Here is a 21,258-nt window from a genome sequence, read left to right as displayed (position 1 = left end):
AAAGCCCGAGGAGAGAAAGCAGAGTAGGGCTCCGCACTGGAGGTGTTGGGGCGCAGTCTGGTAACTCCTGTTTAGCACCGCTTGTCAGAATGGGACGGCGGACTCAAATCTGCTTCTCTTCCCTCTTTACTTCGCTTTTGCCCGCATCTTTCCTCCCTAGCCTGCGGCTTTGTTACTTTGGATGTGAGCCGTTCCATCAGTCAAAGAAGGGGGAAATCGGGTCTCTGTCGAAGAAGAGGCTGGAGTGTGTGTTTGTGTGTGTGTGTCAGTGTCACCGTTTCCCTTCCAAAGTTCTTGGAAGCGGCGCAGTTTACCTCCCCTCCTCCCCGATTTCATTTGGCGTCGGTGAGCCCCCTTAGAGTAATGGACGAAATGTCTGAATTTATTAACACGGGATGTATTTTCCTTATCAACCTCGGGCGGGGACGCTCACTGCGGGGAACTGCTAAAGAAATACGAGGAAGGGGCGCGTGTTCACACACGTCTGAGTTAGATTCCCAAAGAAACGCAAGGAATCTTTACTCGCCTCTTCCCCCCCCCCCAAACAACTCATATTACAGCTCTTCTTTGTAAGAGATTTCACAAGCAGATTTTTCAGCCAACAGGAGGAATCCCCTCCCCCCACCTTTGCTCAATCCTTTTAGCTGATAACAAAGGCGGATGTTTGGAAGAGTGGATAAGTTTCGTTTTCCATTTCCATTTCATCATTCTGGTGGGGTTTGGGAAATGGCCTGCCTATCAGCTGCCTGAAGAGCTCTCAAGAGGAGGAGATTTCTCCTCCTGTATTACAAAATCTCTGTGGACCTGGAGCGCAGTGTGCAGAGAGCAGAAACCTGAGAGGTTGGCAAACCTGGTGTCATTTTGACCAAGTCGTTCAAGGGCTGGCCAGGTTAGGGGAGGCTGTTCTGCAACATGAAGGCCAAAGGTGAGTCTTGAGTTTTTATTGGTTCCTTCCCTTTGCTCATCAAAATTGAGAACTACCCTGGTGATTTGCAGCTTAAATTACTATTGACAGTTTTGACTGATTGCCATTAAGTTATCTGGTCCTAGCAGTCACATCTCTAATGGCAGAAAGTAAAGAGGAACTAAAGAGCCTCTTGATGTGGGTGAAGAAGGAGAGTGCAAAAGTTGGCTTGAAACTCAAAATTAAGAAAACAGATCATGGCATCCGGCCCTCTCAATTCCTGGCAAATAGATGGGGAAGAAATGGAGGGAGTGACAAATTATATTTTCCTGGGCTTCAAGATCACTGCAGATGGGGACTGCAGCCAAGAAATTAAAAGACGTTTGCTCCTGGAGAGGAAAGCTATAGCAAATCTAGATAGCATACTAAAAAGCAGAGACATCATCACCCTACCAACAAAAGTGTGTATAGTCAAGGCTATGGTTTTCCCAGTTGCAATGAATGGCTGTGAAAGTTGGACCATAAGGAAGGCTGAGTGCCAAAGAATTGAGGCCTTTGAACTATGGTGCTGGAGAAGACTCCTGCGAGTCCCTTGGACTGCAAGGCGATCGAAGTGGTCAGTCCTAGAGGAGATCAACCCTGACTGCTCTGTGAAGATGAAACTCAAATACTTTAGCCACCTAAGGAGAAGGAAGGACACAATGGTGAAGAGCCTAATGCTGGGAATGATTGAGGGCAAAAGAAGAAGGGGATGACAGCACTGTTGCCTCTAAGATGCTTTTCAACTTTTCAACTCCCGCGCAGTGATTTCTACTGCCACAGGCTCCGGAAGCTGGGGAGGAGGTCCTTTGCAGGTGCTGGCCAACTGGCCCTGGACTTGTTTTGATGAGCACGGGGCAAATGACGGTAATTGTGAAGCTCCAAAGCCCCCGCCACCACCGGACTAACTGCTGCTGCCTCCTCCTCCTCTAACAGCACCGCCGGATTTGCTGCCCGGCGCTGCAGCTTTGAGGAGCCTTGAGGCTACGGGAGCCAGTAGGAAGGCGGCGGAGGGGCGGGAGCAGGAAATAAAGCCCCGATGGCTCCTCAAAAGCACGGCGGAGGAGGAGGGGGCAGGGGTAACATTTAAAGTTGCATGTGGCAATCTAAGCATAGTGTCTTACATTCTCTTACAGTCCATATCAAATATTTATCCCCATCCAAGATGGATGGTGGTCCTCTAGGAATAATGTATAAAATCTGGAGGAGTTGAGAGTATTATCTTAAGATGCCATCCTTTGTTTGATCTATATTGGGACTTTTAGGGTTGACAGGTTTCTACTTGATGATTAGACCCATCATTCCAACTTTGTAAGAGATGCTGGTGTTTATTATGAATGGCTTTAGGAGGCTGTTCTTGTTTTGTGGAATTTGTACCCTAACCTGCAGATCTTTAGCAATTCAAACTATTTTCTAAAAGCAGCCTTACTTGATCATATTTGTACATTGTTGTTGGCTGGCTTCAAAGAAAATACAGGAAATCATCAATTAGATGTTATTTGGTTGAATACAAGGATTTCTGATTAATACTCCAACTTCAGACAGGACTGTTTTAACTGTAACATAAGGCAATGGGTTTCTGAAACACTGCTACAGTATGGGATTCCTTAGGAAGGTAACAGGAGGAAATTATGTTACAGAGAGATTGGTATTAATATGCTCCATGATTTATTACAAAAAAAAAATGTTGCAAATTTGCCCAGCTGAAGGAAGAGCTATCCCACAAAGAGCAAAGTCATAGCAGAGAATTGGAAGGAATGAGGCTTGAGGTTACCCAACTAACACGGGAACTGCATCAATGTGAAATCACAATGGCTTCTTCTTTGGGTTCTACTTTAAGCTTAGAGCAACAACTAAAAATAGAGAATGAAAAAGTGGAGCGAAAGACAATAGAGCACACAAGTCTTAAAGCTGTTAAGTTTGAACACCTCTGGATTTTTCTCTCTCTAAAGGATTAGAGGTGGAAGGATCTTGTAACCTGACAGCTTTAAGACTTGTGCACTTCAATGCCAGAGTTCCCGAGCCAACATTTTGGTTGCTAAGCAGGAACGTTGGTAAGTGATACTGATATTATATAACACTTTTAATTAAGCAGGTCCCTTGAATAAACATAACTTTGAGTTTCAAATAATACTGATTTCATTGTTGTCTTAGGTGACATCTGTGAAAAGAATTCAGGTGCTCAGGCTTGAAAATATGCCGCTCAAACACTATACTTTTCTGCTCACACTGAAAAAAATTAGAGGGAACATTGGACGACAGAGAATGAGGTGGCTGGATGGAGTCTCTGAATCAGTAGGCGTGAGCTTAAATGGAATCTGGGGGATGGTAGAGGACAGAAAGGCCTGGGGGAACATTGTCCATGGGGTTGTGATGAGTCAGACACTTCGCAATTAGCAACAACAAAAGCAGTCACATAGATGTTTCTTCATAATAGCAATAGCAATAGTTAGATTTATATACCGCTTCATAGGGCTTTCAGCCCTCTCTAAGCGGTTTACAGAGTCAGCATATTGCCCCCAACAATCCGGGTCCTCATTTTACCCACCTCGGAAGGATGGAAGGCTGAGTCAACCTTGAGCCTAGTGGGATTTGAACAGCCGAACTGCTGAACTGCAGTCAGCTGAAGTAGCCTGCAGTGCTGCATTTAACCACTGCGCCACCTCTGCTCTTAGATAATCAGATAATGATCTGCCCTGCACTTGTTCTCCCAATTGTATACACTGTCCGGCCTGCAGCCATTTTTTTTAAAAAAATTCTACGATGCATTTTCTATTGTGGGAAAATGGGAGGGGGGATTGTACGGAGATAGATCCTATGTAGCCATAACAAAATTCTTTCTAGAAATCAAAGCTCATCCTGTCTCTGGACCTCTGCACCTGACCGGAACTGGATGGGTAGAACTGCCAGCATGGCAGTAGACGATTGGAGCATGTGATTGATTTGTGGGTGTGGGGGCAAGATCCTGAACTTTCAACTGGGTGAGGAAAACCAGGATTCGGGTTTTCCCAGATGTGCCAACGTGGCTCTCTTAATAAATTGGAACTTTGAGGAATGTTTTGCCTTGGACTCTGATTTACTTTTGGATGCTGTTTGGAACCCTAGCAATAGCAATAGCACGTAGACTTATATTCAACTTTACAGCGCTTTACAGCCCTCTCTAAGCAGTTTATAGAGTCAGCAGTCAGCGGCAGCGTCGGTAAAATGCTTTCTAATAGTTTTGTTATTTTTTATTATCCTCTGTTATTCACTTCGGATTTCATACTCAAGAGACCAACTGCTAAGCATTAACCAATGTTTCTTCAATGGACAGTTTTCTGTGACAATTCCCACCCCCCCTTTATAAATGCAGAAGAGATTCTAAGGTTCTAATACAGGAAGAAGCAACTTCCTCTGAACAATGGATAAACAAAAACAAAAAACAAAAGGAGGAGACTACTGATGCCAAGAGGGTGTACTCTACTCTACTCTATTCTTTTTCTAGTTTATTCTTTTTCTACTCTCTTTCTTTTTCTATTCTACTCTAATTAAACTGTGTTGTCACTAGCTAGCCTTTTGTAAGTTTTGGAGGCCAAAATAATTTAAAATGTAAACATAGTTTCTGGGAAATATATAGAGGTGGGTGGCTCCCGGTTCACACCGGTTCGGGTAAACCGGTAGTGGTAATTGGGTCTGGGTTGCCGAACCGGTACAAATGGCTGGCTGGCTGGCCACCCCCCCCCCCCCCCGAACCAGCCTGCTTCGTTCTGAAAGAGAAGGAAGCGGGCATGGTGCACCCAGAGCCGCCACTTCTTTGCAACAACCAAGGACGGAAGAGGAGCTGAGGAACTGTGGGGAGCCACCCATGTGTTGCACCCCTTCCCATCCTTTACCCATTCCTTCCCATTCTAGGAAGGAGGAGAAAGGAGGTGGAAGCGCCGAGCGGGCTGCCTTCAGCCGCCTCTGCCTTTGGCTGCCTCCAGCCGCCTCTCCCCTTTAGACTCGCTGGGTCTAGTCGCTTGTTTTCCTACTGGTGAAATTCCAGAAATTCGGAAGACAGCTGTGGCACTTTGAAGGCTACTTGTATTGCGGTCCTGAAGATGCTACCTCAAATGTATGTAGCCCTGAGCCGGTGGTCTCAATTCCTAGTAGGAAATGAGGCAACCTGCTAGGTTGTGAAATTCCACCCCATGGGGAATTTTCTGACGTTTTGCAAAGCAGCTCTTAAAGAGAACAAAGTGGGCGTGGCACCCAGAACCGCTGCCGCTTCTTCACAACATACAAGGATGGAAGAGTAGCCAAGAAATTGCGGGGTACTTCCCATATGTTGCACCCCCCCTCCCAACGTTCAGCAGTTCGAATCCCTAGCACTGCGTAACGGAGTGAGCTCCCATTACTTCTCTACCAACCTAGCAGTTCAAAAGCATGTAAAAATGCAAGTAGAAAAATAGGGACCACCTTTGGTGGGAAGGTAACAGCGTTCCGTGCGCCTTCGGCATTTAGTCATGTTTGTACATACACATTGTGTGTATTCCCTACCCCATAAGTTGTAAGCCGCCCTGAGTCCCCTCAAGGAAAAGGGCGGCCTATAAATAAACTTATCTATCCATCTATCTATCTATCTATCTATCTATCTATCTATCTATCTATCTATCTATCTATCTATGTTGGCTACATGACCACATAGATGTCTTCGGACAGCGCTGGCTCTTTGGCTTTGAAAGGGAGATGAGCACCGCCCCCTAGAGTTGGGAACTACTAGCACATATGTGCAAGTGGAACCTTTACCTTTAATGGGATAAACCGAAAAAGTTAGCTACCTTCTCAGATAAAGTGCAGCTTGTCCTCGTGAGGCTGGGCAACCTTAACAAAATCTTCAACCCTTAAAAGTTCAAAGAAAACCATTTAGAGGCTTTGCCAGTAATGTTGCAGTTACAGCAATATGTTGTTTCCCATTTTATGGCTTAGGAGTCCCTAATTCTAAACTTTTTTTTTCCTTGACAGCTTTTTCCACTATGGAAGAGGATAATGATTTGCTTAAGCCTTTCCTGATTGATGAAGAAGCTAATGAGTTGAAACCGGTTGTTAGATCTTCCTACCCGAAGAATATCTTACAAAAATCCACCATGTTATGGCATAACATAAAGAGTGGCATCAAAAATACTGGGTCCCACATCTTCCACCAGTACCAATCCACTCTGCCTTCCATCAGAAGTCTCACCTCAGCTTTCATCCCATTTTATTTGGTTTTTGTACTATTTTTAATTGTATTATTATTGGTAATAATTGTATTATTGGTAAATGGGCTGGGTACAAGGTATCCATATGGAAATAACATGACCCCTGCTGCTGACCCTATTAAAGAAGAAGCGGTCCCTAAAAATCTCACGGTGTCAATCCTGCAGGAAGCCCAGAAATCTGAACCATTGTGTGAGGACATGGAAAATTGCTTCGACAGAGCGATCAAGGAATTCGTATCGGAGCCACAGATTTTAAAGAAGAAAGCGGTCCCTAAAAATCTGACGGTGTCAATCCTGCAGGAAGCCCAGAAATCCGAACCATTTTCTGAGGCCGTGGGAAATTGCTTCGACAAAGCGATCAAGGAATTCGTATCGGAGCCACAGATTTTAAAGGAGAACGCCAAGATGATCCTTGAGTGTAACGGAACGAGGAGCGAGTTTGTGTCTGGGAAAGGAGAAAACTCTATCGAGGTGTTCTGGGTGGATGGCCAAACACATTACACGGTCAGAGAAGCCAATTCACAAGTCTATGTAGCAAGGCTGGGGCGCCGAGAATTACCACTCAGCCTTGGCAGCCTCTTGAAAGTCTACCAACAGTTGGCTTCCCCTGAAGGACAAGAGCTGCAGCAGTGCCTAGATAAGGTGATAGAGAAATTTCCCAAGGAACCGCAAACTCTGCAGGACAATGCAGTGTTGCAGGTCTCGTGCGGGGGGAGTAATGTGACCTTCCGCTCGGAAGCTGGGACGAATGAAATCAACGTATACAAAGATACGCAGGGGGAGATTGTATATAATGTAAAAGCTACAGGAAGGGCTTGGTGGGACCGATTATTCATAAGGAGTTAAGGAATGATACCAAAGAAGGCAGTGTGGGTGGAAGCTCTGTGGTTCTGCACAGATGATTGACAAGTTCCCTGTTTCCCCGAAAATAAGACCCTTTCACTTTCAATCACTTTACCTCCAATCCAGTAATCCATAAACGTTGTATTTTCCATATTGTATTCTTCTGCTCTCTTTTTAATGATTGCTTTTTAATGAAGCCTTTTCTGATTTATGAAGAAGCTAATGAGTTGAAACCGGTTGTTTCCTACCCGAAGAAAATCTTACAAAAAAATACCATGTTGTGGCATAACATAAAGAGTGGCATCAAAAATACTGGGTCCCACATCTTCCACCAGTACCTACCGACTCTGCCTTCCATCAGAAATCTCACCTCAGCTTTCATCCTGTTTTGTTTGGTTTCTGTATTGTTTTTAATTGTTTTATTGATAAAAAACATGACCCCCGCTGCTGACCCTATTAAAGAAGAAGCGGTCTTGGTGGGACCGATTATTCATAAGGCACTAAGTTAAGGAATGATACCAAAGAAGGCAGTGTGGGTGGAAGCCCTGTGGTTCTGCACAGATGATTGACAAGTTCCCTGTTTCCCCGAAAATAAGACCCTTTCACTTTCAATCACTTTACCTCCAATCCAGGGTTCCACCACAAAACCGCGTTTGACTAAAGCGCGCTCGACGAAACCGCATAGCTGACGTCATCAACAGGGCGACAACAGTGTGGAGACAGCACGCTGTAAACGCTAAACCTAAAATTAACACCTAAACCTAAACCTAACCCCCCTAAACCTAATCCTAAACCTAACCCTAAACCTAACCTTAAACCTAACCCTTAAGCTAACCCTAACCCTAACCCTAATCCTTAACCTAACCCTAAACCTAACCCTAACCCTTAACCTAACCTAACCCTTAACCTAACCCTAAACCTAACCCTTACCTTAAGTTGAATTGGCTTGCTTTCAAAGCGCTATTTAAAGCGCCCTTCTTTCTCCGCGCTCGCTGTTGTCGCCCTGTTGATGACGTCAGCGACGCGGTTTAATAGGGCGCGGCTTAGTCGAGCGCGGTTTTGTCGTGCCACGCCAATCCAGTAATCCATAAACGTTGTATTTTCCATATTGTATTCTTCTGCTCTCTTTTTAATGATTGCTTAAATAAAATTTTTAAATCGTTACTGGGTGTCCTGTTCCTTGGCTTCTAAACACCCTCTTTCTAATTCAACTGTTAGGATATGTTTTGGATACAGATCCCACAATATTTGTATTACAGTGAAGATAAAAAGGAGACAAGATGTTTTTTTCCCCTGACTCAGCACTTGCTTTCTCATAGCGAAGGGTTTGGCAGTGATATTTGGTGGCCCAAGGTGTCAGATGGGGGAGAAAAGTCTTATCAAAAGAGACGCTTTGTCTTGGCCAACAGGAAGTTGTTAAATGATATCACGAAGACTTCATAGAATATCTTAGAGAAAAATCTGATAGAAACAGATCCAGAGGATTATTAATAGAAAGGTTAAGTGGGAATACTATACAGGTAGCCCTCAAATTACAAACACAATTGAGCCCAAAACTTCTGTTGCTAAGTGAGGCAGCTTTGTTAAGTGAGTTTTACCCTATTTTATGACCTTTCTTGCCACAGTTAAGCGAATCACTGCAGTTGTTAAGTTAGTAACATGGTGGTTAAATAAATCTGGCTTCTCCATTGACTTTGCTTGTCAGAAGGACTCAAAAGGTGATCATGTGACTTTGAGACACTGCATCCGTCATAAATATGAGTCCGTTGCCCAGCATATGAAGTTTGGTCACATGACCATGGCAATAGTGGATTCTGGATCATGTTGCAACTGGTACGGTGCAACGGGGCCATGCATCCATCACATGAAGGCGCGCAGCGCGAACATGCACTTACTGCCTGCTCCATGATGCTTCTGCAATGCTCCAGCTGCTCGGCGGAGCGTCAGCCAGACGCCATACGCTCCGTGCGCGGAAGCCCTGAACAGCTCAAATACAGGTAAGGAGGGTGGGCGGAGCACCGTACCGGAACGGTACCGGTCTGAACCCACCATTGGACCATGAGGATGCTGCAATGGTCATGTGAAAAACAGTCATATGTCCCTTGTCTCAGGGCCATTGGTAACTTTGAACAGTCACTAAATGAACTGTTGTAAGTCGAGGACTACCTGCACTCTAGATGAAAACGGGAGAAGAGGCATTGGCTAGAAATTGGAGCAAGCAAAAGGAACAAAGATTTTCTCAACAGCATCTACCACTTCTGCCAAAACGGGAGAAAATTTACATTTTTCTACACTGCAGCTTGAGCTACTTAATTCAAAAATACCAGAAGGCTAACACTAGAATTGGAGCTTGAATCAACGAAATACTTGGTACAAAATAATTATCTGAATCATTAGAAGAGTGTAAAAAGGATACCTGAGCTATTGCCTGCAAAAGTGGATCTAAAGTGATTTTAAAGTAGCAAACAATTCAGGGGGGTCTTCCCTTGCACAGATTTTACATTTTGAATCTTGGTAACATTCCCATTGAATTTTGGTAACTTTCCCACTTAACATTCAAAGGTTGTTTCGTGTAATCTCTCTCCAGTTTCCAAATTTGAATATAACTCTGTGCAACTCCAGATTTAACCAGTGAGAGAAATTTCTACTTGAGATATTTTTCCTTTTGCTATTACAGCAGAAATAATGCTGTCTGAATTATAAATATTGCTTCTGGTTGGTTTGATATAGCTAAATTTCAACTACAGTGCCATAGAGATTACCCAAGTTTCCCCGAAAATAAGACAGAGTCTTATTTGCTTTTGACCCCTGAAATAAACCTTGGCCTTGTTTTGGGGGAGGTCTTACTATTTTTGAGGTGAAAGAGGCGGCGAGCATGGTCACCTCATGGCTGTTGCTGTGTTACAATATTTTTTGATTGAGCTTTTTGAATGTTTGTTCTGTGGGAGGCCTAAATTGTTTCCTCTTCTGAGAAACAGCTTTAAAAATGCTACACAAGAATATTTTCTTTTCTTCCCTTAAGTAGCACATAAACATTTTTAACATCTGGAAAATTGGCCAGATGTGAGCCAAATGAGAAATTCAGAACTGCATTTTATTCTGTCCCCATTTCAGCCATGCTAGCTCACATACATGGCACCACTAGTTAATTTTAGTGTTAATTAGGGGGGAAATGGATGTTGTATTCTGCTGGTGGGTTTCATGTAATCCTACCCAGAATGTCTATCTAACACAATCTGTGGTAGTACCACAACTCTTTTGCCACACCACCTCCCCAAATTGCTTTACTTGGGATACAGTCTTGTGAAGGGCAGTCTGCTGTGGGAAAATATGATGTAGATGAACAGAAAGTTTAATATATGCTGTCAGAGGCAGTGGTTCCAACTTATGGGGTGATTCTGTGAATGTACTTTGACATTAAACACAATGGAATGACATGGTGTAAGTTATGCTTTATTGCTGCAGCTGTTTTCGAACTTTTCTTTCAGAGGTCCAAACGTTTTAAAAGAAGAAGAAAAAGTAGACATTGCGTATTTGAATTACGTGGCTCGGAGTCACTGCGTACTAGTTGGAGGGGAGTCTAACATTGTTTAATATTTCGTCTTGACGGATTTTGTAATTATCCTCTTGAGGCGGCTTAGAAATTTAGCCAAAGAAAGTTACGGATGATATTACCTAATTTGGGTTAATGAAACATCTGCAAGAAAACAACCAAACTCAGAGAGCACCAAGGACCTCCCATTTAAACCCTAAGCTGCAAATATTTTCCTTTGCAAAGCCCGTTTTGTAAAAGCGGCGAGGGGCGTCACTATAACCCCCCCCCCCAGCCTGCGAAGCCATCTCCCCCTTGCGCAGGACCCCCGGCCCTGGGTACCGGACCTGAAAGGCGCCCCCGATCTGATCCGGCTGCTCGCCATTAGCCGCGAGGAGTTTCGAAGCGTCCTGCTTGGAGTCGGGATAAGTCGCTTCGGAAAAGTGTTCCGTTGAAGGAAAGCCCGAGGAGAGAAAGCAGAGTAAGGTGGTGTTGGGGCGCAGTCTGGTAACTCCTGTTCAGCACCGCTTGTCAGAATGGGACGGCGGACTCAAATCTGCTTCTCTTCCCTCTTTACTTCGCTTTTGCCCGCATCACTCCTCCCTAGCTTGCGGCTTTGTTACTTTGGATGTGAGCCGTTCCATCAGTCAAAGAAGGGGGAAATCGGGTTTCTGTCGAAGAAGAGGCTGGGGTGTGTGTTTGTGTGTGTGTCACCGTTTCCCTTCCAAAGTTCTTGGAAGCGGCGCAGTTTACCTCCCCTCCTCCCCAATTTCATTTGGCTAGAGAGGGGCGCCTGCCTTCCTCCTGGCGACATCGGAGTCTTAGGATTTGGTTCCTAATGGGCGTATCGGTTCCTAGTAAATTGGCGTCGGTGAGCCCCCTTAGAGTAATGCACGAAATGTCTGAATTTATTAACACGGGATGTATTTTCCTTACCAACTTCGGACGGGGACGCTCACTGTGGGGAATTGCTAAAGAAATACGAGGAAGGGGCGCGCGTTCACACACGTCTGAGTTAGATTCCCAAAGAAACGCAAGGAATCTTTACTCCCCCCCCCCAAAAAAAACTCACATTACATCTCTTCTTTGTAAGAGATTTCACAAGCAGATTTTTCAGCCAACAGGAGGAATCCCCTCCCCCCACCTTTGCTCAATCCTTTTAGCTGATAACAAGGGGGGATGTTTGGAAGAGTGGATAAGTTTCGTTTTCCATTTCCATTTCATCATTCTGGTGAGGTTTGGGAAATGACCTGCCTATCAGCTGCCTGAAGAGCTCTCAAGAGGAGGAGATTTCTCCTCCTGTATTACAAAATCTCTGTGGACCTGTAGCGCAGTGTGCAGAGAGCAGAAACCTGAGAGGTTGGCAAATCTGGTGCCATTTTGACCAAGTCGTTCAAGGGCTGGCCAGGTTAGGGGAGGCTGTTCTGCAACATGAAAGCCAAAGGTGAGTCTTGAGTTTTTATTGGTTCCTTCCCTTTGCTCATCAAAATTGAGAACTACCCTGGTGATTTGCAGCTTAAATTACTATTGACAGTTTTGACTGATTGCCGTTAAGTTATCTGCTCCTAGCAGTCACATCTCTAATGGCAGAAAGTAAAGAGGAACTAAAGAGCCTCTTGATGTGGGTGAAGAAGGAGAGTGCAAAAGTTGGCTTGAAACTCAAAATTAAGAAAACAGATCATGGCATCCTGCCCTCTCAATTCCTGGCAAATGGAGGGAGTGACAAATTACATTTTCCTGGGCTTCAAGATCACTGCAGATGGGGACTGCAGCCAAGAAATTAAAAGACGTTTGCTCCTGGAGAGGAAAGCTGTAGCAAATCTAGATAGCATACTAAAAAGCAGAGACATCATCACCCTACCAACAAAAGTGTGTATAGTCAAGGCTATGGTTTTCCCAGTTGCAATGAATGGCTGTGAAAGTTGGACCATAAGGAAGGCTGAGTGCCAAGGAATTGAGGCCTTTGAACTATGGTGCAGGAGAAGACTCCTGCGAGTCCCTTGGAGTGCAAGGCGATCAAAGTGGTCAGTCCTAGAGGAGATCAACCCTGACTGCTCTGTGAAGATGAAACTCAAATACTTTGGCCACCTAAGGAGAAGGAAGGACACAATGGAGAAGAGCCTAATGCTGGGAATGATTGAGGGCAAAAGAAGAAGGGGACGACAGAGAATGAGGTGGCTGGATGGAGTCTCTGAATCCGTAGGCGTGAGCTTAAATGGACTCTGGGGGCTGGTAGAGGACAGAAAGGCCTGGGGGAACGTTGTACAAGGGGTTGTGATGAGTCAGACACGACTTTGCAACTAGCAACAACAAAAGCAGTCACATAGATGTTTCTTCATAATGATCTGCCCTGCACTTGTTCTCCCAACTGTTTACACTGTCCGGCCTGCAGCCATTTTTTTTTAAAATTCTATGATGCATTTTCTATTGTGGGAAAATGAGAGCGGGGATTGTACGGAGTTAGATCCTATGTAGCCATAACAAAATTCTTTCTAGAAATCAAAGCTCATCCTGTCTGTGGACCTCTGCACCTGACCGGAACTGGATGGGTAGAACTGCCAGCATGGCAGTAGACGATTGGAGCATGTGATTGATTCGTGGGTGTGGGGGCAAGATCCTGAACTTTCAACTGGGTGAGGAAAACCAGGATTCGGGTTTTCCCAAATGTGCCAACATGGCTCTCTTAATAAATTGGAACTTTGAGGAATGTTTTGCTTTGGACTCTGATTTACTTTTGGATGCTGTTTGGAACCCTAGCAATAGCAATAGCACGTAGACTTATATTCAACTTTACAGTGCTTTACAGCCCTCTCTAAGCAGTTTATAGAGTCAGCAGTCAGCGGCAGCCTCGGTAAAATGCTTTCTAATAGTTTTGTTATTTTTTTATTATCTTCTGTTATTCATTTCGAATTTCATACTCAAGAGACCAACTGCTAAACGTTAACCAATGTTTCTTCAATGGACAGTTTTCTGTGACAATCCCTCCCCCCTTTATAAATGCAGAAGAGATTCTAAGGTTCTAATACAGGAAGAAGCAACTTCCTCTGAACAATGGATAAACAAAAACAAAAAACAAAAGGAGGAGACTACTGATGCCAAGAAGGTGTACTCTACTATATTCTTTTTCTAATTTATCCTTTTTCTACTCTTTCTTTTTCTATTCTATTCTGATTAAACTGTGTTGTCACTAACTAGCCTTTTGTAATTTTTGGAGGCCAAAATAATTTAAAATGTAAACATAGTTTTTGGGAAATATACAGAGGTGGGTTGCTCCCAGTTCTCACCGGTTCGGGCGAACCGGTAGTGGTAATTGGGTCTGGGTTGCCGAACCGGTACAAATGGCTGGCTGGCTGGCCACCCCCCCCCCCCAAACCAGCCTGCTTCATTCTTAAAGAGAAGGAAGTGGGTGCAGTGCACGCAGAGCTGCCACTTCTTCACAACAGCCAAGGACGGAAGAGGAGCCGAGAAATTGCAGGGTACCACCCATATGTTGCACCCCCCTCCCAACGTTCAGCAGTTCGAATCCCTAGCACTGCATAATGGAGTGAGCTCCCATTACTTCTCTACCAACCTAGCAGTTCAAAAACATGCAAAAATGCAAGTAGAAAAATAGGGACCACCTTTGGTGGGAAGGTAACAGCGTTCTGTGCGCCTTCTGCATTTAGTCATGTTGGCTACATGACCACATAGATGTCTTCGGACAGCGCTGGCTCTTTTGCTTTGAAAGGGAGATGAGCACCGCCCCCTAGAGTTGGGAACTACTAGCACATATGTGCAAGGGGAACCTTTACCTTTAATGGGATAAACTGAAAAAGTTAGCTACCTTCTCAGATAAGGTGCAGCTTGCCCTTGTGAGGCTGGGCAACCTTAACAAAATATTCACCCCTTTAAAAGTTCAAAGAAAACCATTTAGAGGCTTTGCCAGTAATGTTGCAGTTACAGCAATATGTTGTGTCCCATTTTACGGCTTAGGAGTCCCTAATTCTAAACTCTTTTTTTTTTCCTTGACAGCTTTTGCCACTATGGAAAAGGAGAATGGTTTGCTTAAGCCTTCTCGGATTGATGAAGAAGCTAATGAGTTGAAACCGGTTGTTAGATCTTCCTACCTGAAGAAAATCTTATTTTTAATTGTATTATTGGTAATAATTGTATTATTGGTAATAATTGCATTATTATCGGTAAATGGGCTGGGCACATGGTATCCATTTGGAAATAACATGACCCCCACTGCTGACCCTATTAAAGAAGAAGCAGTCCCTAAAAATCTCACGGTGTCAATCCTGCAGGAAGCCCAGAAATCCGAACCATTGTGTGAGGACATGGAAAATTGCTTCGACAGAGCAATCAAGGAATTCGTATCGGAGCCACAGATTTTAAAGGAGAAAGCGGTCCCTAAAAATCTGACGGTGTCAATCCTGCAGGAAGCCCAGAAATCCGAACCATTTTCTGAGGCCATGGGAAATTGCTTCGACAAAGCGATCAAGGAATTCGTATCGGAGCCACAGATTTTAAAGGAGAACGCCAAGATGATCCTTGAATGTGACGGAACGAGGAGGGAGTTTGTGTCTGGGAAAGGAGAAAACTCTATCGAGGTGTTCTGGGTGGATGGCCAAACACATTACACGGTCAGAGAAGCCAATTCACAAGTCTATATAGCAAGGCTGGGGCGCCGAGAATTACCACTCAGCCTTGGCAGCCTCTTGAAAGTCTCCCAACAGTTGGCTTCCCCTGAAGGACAAGAGCTGCAGCAGTGCCTAGATAAGGTGATAGAGAAATTTCCCAAGGAACCGCAAACTCTGCAGGACAATGCGGTGTTGCAGGTCTCATGCGGGGGGAGTAATGTGACCTTCCGCTCGGAAGCTGGGACGAATGAAATCAACGTATACAAAGATACGCAGGGGGAGATTGTATATAATGTAAAAGCTACAGGAAGGGCTTGGTGGGACCGATTATTCATAAGGAGTTAAGGAATGATACCAAAGAAGGCAGTGTGGGTGGAAGCCCTGTGGTTCTGCACAGATGATTGACAAGTTCCCTGTTTCCCCGAAAATAAGACCCTTTCACTTTCAATCACTTTACCTCCAATCCAGTAATCCATAAACGTTGTATTTTCCATATTGTATTCTTCTGCTCTCTTTTTAATGATTGCTTAAATAAAGTTTTTAAATCGTTACTGGGTGTCCTGTTCCTTGGCTTCTAAACACCCTCTTTCTAATTCAACTGTTAGGATATGTTTTGGATACAGATCCCACAATATTTGTATTACAGTGAAGATAAAAAGGAGACAAGATGTTTTTTTCCCCCTGACTCAGCACTTGCTTTCTCACAGCGAAGGGTTTGGCAGTGATATTTGGTGGCCCAAGGTGTCAGATGGGGGAGAAAAGTCTTATCAAAAGAGACGCTTTGTCCTGGCCAACAGGAAGTTTTTAAATGATACCACGAAGACTTCATAGAATATCTTAGAGAAAAATCTGATAGAAACAGATCCAGAAGATTATTAATAGAAAGGTTAAGTTTAAGATTTAAGATTTAATTTATTTGTATGCCGCCCTTCTCCGGGAGGGACTCAGGGCGGCGAACAACTCAAAAGGGGAAAGGGGATACAAACACAATACATATAATTAAAATACACAAGAGTCATACGGCCATACAAGTCGAGAGGGGAGGGGAACTCATCAACCCCAGGCCTGCCGGCACAGCCAGGTTTTGACGGCTTTCCGGAAGGCTTGGAGAGGGGTGAGGGTCCGAATCTCCGCGGGGAGTTCATTCCAAAGGGCCAGAGCTGCAACAGAGAAGGCCCTCCCCCGGGTAGTAGCCAGATGGCATTGGCTGGTAGACGGAACCCGGAGGAAGCCGACCCTGTGCAATCTAACGGGTCTGTGGGAGGTAATTGGCAGAAGGCGGTCTCTCAAGTACCCAGGTCCAATACCATGAAGGGCTTTATAAGTTACGACTACCACTTTGAAGCGTATCCGGAGACCGATCGGTAACCAGTGCAGCTTGCGGAGGATAGGTGTAACGTGGGTGTACCGAGGTGCACCCACAATCGCTCGCGCAGCTGCGTTCTGGACGAGTTGTAGTCTCCGAATACTCTTCAAAGGCTGCCCCATGTAGAGCGCATTGCAGTAGTCCAGTCTTGAGGTCACGAGGGCATGAGTGACTGTCGCGAGTGCCTCCCAGTTCAGGTAGGGGCGCAACTGGTGCACCAGGCGAACCTGGGCAAATGCCCCCCTGGTCACAGCTGACAGGTGATGTTCTAAGGTCAGCTGTGGGTCCAGGAGGACTCCCAAGTTGCGTGCCCTGTCTGAGGGGCGTAAATTTTCACCCCCCAGCCTGAGTGATGGAATACTGGCCAAATTCTTGGGAGGGAAACACAACAGCCACTCGGTCTTGTCTGGATTGAGTACAAGCTTGTTAACTCCCATCCAGACCCTGACAGCCTCCAGGCACTGGCACATCATGTCAACCGCTTCACTGAGTTGGCACGGGGCGGACAGATACAACTGAGTATCGTCCGCATATTGATGGTATTTTATCCCGTGCCGTCGAATGATCTCACCCAGTGGCTTCATGTAGATATTGAACAGAAGGGGGGATAGGACCGAACCCTGAGGAACCCCATATTTCAGGGGCCTAGGGGTCGACTCTCTCCCCCAACTAACACCGACTGCGACCTGTCCGAGAGGTAGGAGGAGAACCACCGAAAAACGGTGCCGCCCACTCCCACCTCTCGTAACCGTCGCAGGATACCATGGTCGATGGTATCGAAGGCCGCTGAGAGGTCAAGGAGCACTAGGATGGAGGAATAACTTCCATCCCTGGCTCTCCAGAGATCATCGGTCAGTGCGACCAAAGCGGTTTCCGTGCTGTAGCCAGGCCTGAATCCTGACTGAAAGGCGTCCAGATCCACTATTGCCATGGTCATGTGACCAAACTTCATATGCTGGGCAACGGACTCATATTTATGACGGATGCAGTGTCTCAAAGTTACATGATCACCTTTTGAGTCCTTCTGACAAGCAAAGTCAATGGGGAAGTCAGTGGGAATACTATACAGATAGCCCTCAAATTACAAACACAATTGAGCCCAACACTTCTGTTGCTAAGTGAGGCAGCTTTGTTAAGTGAGTTTTACCCTATTTTATGACCTTTCTTGCCACAGTTAAGCGAATCACTGCAGTTACGTTAGTAACATGGTGGTTAAATAAATCTGGCTTCCCCATTGACTTTGCTTGTCAGAAGGACTCAAAAGGTGATCATGTAACTTTGAGACACTGCATCCGTCATAAATATGAGTCCGTTGCCCAGCATATGAAGTTTGGTCACATGACCATGGCAATAGTGGATTCTGGATCATGTTGCAACTGGTACGGTGCAACGGGGCTGGGCGTCCATCACATGAAGGCGCGCAGCGCGAACATGCACTTACTGCCTGCTCCATGACGCTTCTGCAATGCTCCAGCTGCTCGGCGGAGCGTTGTGCAGGCGCCATACGCTCCGTGCGCAGAAGCCCCGAATAGCTCAAACACCAGTAAGGAGGGCGGGCAGGTGGGCCTTCCGGAGCACCGTACCGGAACGGTACCTGGTCCCACAGACACCAGTACACCAGTACCAGGGCGTCCCGGTCTGAACCCACCATTGGACCATGAGGATGCTGCAATGGTCATGTGAAAAACAGTCATATGTCCCTTGTCTCAGGGCCATTGGTAACTTTGAACAGTCACTAAATGAACTGTTGTAAGTCGAGGACTACCTGCACTGTAGATGAAAACGGGAGAAGAGGCATTGGCTAGAAATTGGAGCAAGCAAAAGGAACAAAGACATTCTCAACAGCATCTACCACTTCTGCTAAAACGGGAGAAAATTTACATTATAGCAGTAGACTTATATACCGCTTCATAGGGCTTTCAGCCCTCTCTAAGCGGTTTACAGAGAGTCAGCATATTGCCCCCAACAATCTGGGTCCTCATTTTACCCACCTCGGAAGGATGGAAGGCTGAGTCAACCCTGAGCTGGTGAGATTTGAACCGCTGAACTGCTGATCTAGCAGTAGCCTGCAGTGCTGCATTTAACCACTGCGCCACCTCGGCTCACTCCCACTCCCTACATTGTTGTACACTGCAGCTTGAGCTACTTAATTCAAAAATACCAGAAGGCTAACACTAGAATTGGAGCTTGAATCAACGAAATACTTGGTACAAAATAATTATCTGAATCATTAGAAGAGTGTAAAAAGGACACCTGAGCTATTGCCTGTAAAAGTGGATCTAAAGTGATTTTAAAGTAGTAAACAGTTCAGGGGGGTCTTCCCTTGCACAGATTTTACATTTTGAATCTTGGTAACATTCCCATTGAATTTTGGTAACTTTCCCACTTAACATTCAAAGGTTGTTTCGTGTAATCTCTCTCCAGTTTCCAAACTTGAATATAACTCTGTGCAACTCCAGATTTAACCAGTGAGAGAAATGTCTACTTGAGATATTTTTCCTTTTGCTATTCCAGCAGAAATAATGCTGTCTGAATTATAAATATTGCTTCTGGTTGGTTTGATATAGCTAAATTTCAACTATATTTGCCATAGAGATTTCCCATGTTTTCCCCAAAATAAGGCAGAGTCTTATTTGCTTTTGACCCCCAAAATAAATGCTTGGCCTTACTATTTTTGAGGTGAAAGAAGCGCCGAGCATGGTCACCTCATGACTGCTGCTGTGTTACAATATTTTTCAGGAATGGCTTATTTTCAGGGGAGGGCTTATTTTAGTGCATGCGCTCAAAAGCCCCATCGAACTTATTATTCTGGGAGGGCTTATTTTCAGGGAAACAAGGTACTATAAATAATGTCATAGGCTGCTTTGAAATAGGCCTGGTGAAACGTTTTGAAAAATCGCAGGGTTTACATTAATGAGTAAAAGTAATAATATAAGTCTGGAGTCTCTTATCATGAAAAGAGAACAAAGCTTTTTTAACGTAACATGATGATTTTATAGGGATATTAAAATCACCCAGATGAAGATTGTTTCAGATTGATAACCAAGAGATAAATTCTTCAATAAATTGTCTTATAATCAGGATTAAACAAACAACTGGAAATTTAAATTAAACCAGGAACTCAAATGACTCTAAAACCATTGCAAAAGGACAGACATTTGCTGATGTTATTTTATAACTAAGATCAAATGGCCACCCTGATATTTTAGTCCAGGACTTGTAATAATTCATAACTCCCATTAGCAAAGAATTGCTTATGCTTAAACTACCATCCAGACTTAGCCACAAATAAAACAGATTGTTAAGAACTTGGATTCAAACTGCACTGAAAAAGTGACCTACCACTGGTCCTTGCACATACAACTGTCACAGCATCCCCATGGTCACATGGTCAAAATGTAAGCACTTGGCAACCAGCATGTATTTACAGTGGTTGCAGCATCCCAGAGGCCTGTGATTCCCATGTGACTGTAGGAAGTTAGCACCCACCCCTCCCTCTCCTAGAAAAATGAAATATTTTAGGAAATATTAAAGGCAGAATATGATATTTCCCTGGATGAGAAAAGGAGAAATATGTTTTTAAAGACAAAGCAGCTTCCTGCCCCTCCCCCTTTGTCAATGGGTCATTAAGACCCAAGCCAGTCTATTCTACATAACAAAAGTAGGATTAGCCCTCTACCTATCTCATCACATGGCACCTGGGAAAATTACATCAGCCAGCAAGGTTCAAACAAGCTTGGGTCTCAGGACAGCCTATAAAGTTAGCTAAGACCACCACCATCCACCCCCTGGGAGTCTGACAACTAATCAGAATACATTTCTTACACCAGAACAGGTTCTAAGGTGGGGCCCAGGAGAAGGTATAAAACTCACAGCATCTTGGCCCTTTTTTCTTCTTCACCCAACATCCGGAAGCATGTGATCTCCCTTTTCACCCATGAGCTCCAAGGCACGTGATCCTGTTCACCATTAAAACCATCTTTCCAAGCAGCTTCCATGTTTCCAGTGTCATTTTCCCCCACTTGGAACTGAACCCAGATGGACATTTCTTCCAACATGACCTTCCAAGATGGCTTCTGACAAGCCAAGTCAACGGGGAAAGGCGGATTTGCTTAAGAACCAATGCGATTCATTTAACAACTGCAGTGATTTCCTTGACAATTGTGGCAAAAAAAATGCCATAAAATGAGGGGCGACTCACTTAACAACCTCCTTGCTTAGCAATGTTCCCAACTGTGGGAACCTCCAGTCTGGGTTTGCCTAATTCTAGAATTTCCGAATGTAACTTTCCCCATAAGAAGAGTTTGCTTTCTCCCTATCCTAATGGGCAAAACTTATCTCTGTGGCTGAGCTCAATGTTTGTCCTTGCGTTCCTTTCTTATCTGTTGAAGGACCCTTTGCTTCTCTGTAATAATAAAGCTCTATCTTCCCTTCTAAAATGGCATTGAGGTTTTTTTTCCCCCACTAGCCGGAACATTTAACTCCAACAGATAATACATCCCAAGCTTTGTGAAAATAGCCAATATTTTATAAACATAATTAAAATTCGTGCTGCCTTGACACAGGAATGAGGAGAAAGAATGTGGTTTCTGATAGTGAAAGGACAGGGCTATTTAGCAAGATAAGATTTCCAGAAAATGAGGATATTTTTTGTTTGAATATGTATCAAATCATAAGAAGAAGAAGCAGGGCAGTATTGCTACAGAATTAGACAGGAATAAATACGGATAGGC

At 44.6% G+C, this 21,258-nt stretch overlaps 1 protein-coding gene across 1 annotated transcript; it reads left to right on the top strand.

The window, feature by feature from the left end:
• Window positions 1-794: 794 nt before the first annotated feature.
• LOC148047879 (uncharacterized) lies at window positions 795-15,710 on the top strand. The gene is made up of 4 exons (XM_087708178.1): window positions 795-925; window positions 2,896-2,997; window positions 5,927-7,006; window positions 14,549-15,710. The coding sequence occupies exons 1-4, from the start codon at window positions 913-915 to the stop codon at window positions 15,502-15,504; spliced, it is 2,151 nt and encodes a 716-aa protein (XP_087564304.1). The 5' UTR covers window positions 795-912; the 3' UTR covers window positions 15,505-15,710.
• Window positions 15,711-21,258: the final 5,548 nt, after the last annotated feature.

This window comes from Thamnophis sirtalis, unplaced genomic scaffold (genome assembly GCF_051295495.1).
Source record: "Thamnophis sirtalis isolate CommonGarterSnake01/CBP01778 unplaced genomic scaffold, rThaSir2_p1.2 scaffold_3, whole genome shotgun sequence".
In the NCBI taxonomy this organism is placed as follows: domain Eukaryota; kingdom Metazoa; phylum Chordata; class Lepidosauria; order Squamata; family Natricidae; genus Thamnophis; species Thamnophis sirtalis.
The sequence above is the reverse complement of the archived record's forward strand: the minus strand, read 5'-3'. Positions and strand labels throughout refer to the sequence as shown.

Excerpts from the sequence above, each read along its gene's own strand:
- LOC148047879 (XM_087708178.1), top strand. Across the intron at positions 2,998-5,926 it reads GTTGCTAAGCAGGAACGTTG|CTTTTTCCACTATGGAAGAG; the intron begins GTAAGTGATACT and ends TTTCCTTGACAG. Across the intron at positions 7,007-14,548 it reads CCGATTATTCATAAGGAGTT|CTTTTGCCACTATGGAAAAG; the intron begins AAGGAATGATAC and ends TTTCCTTGACAG.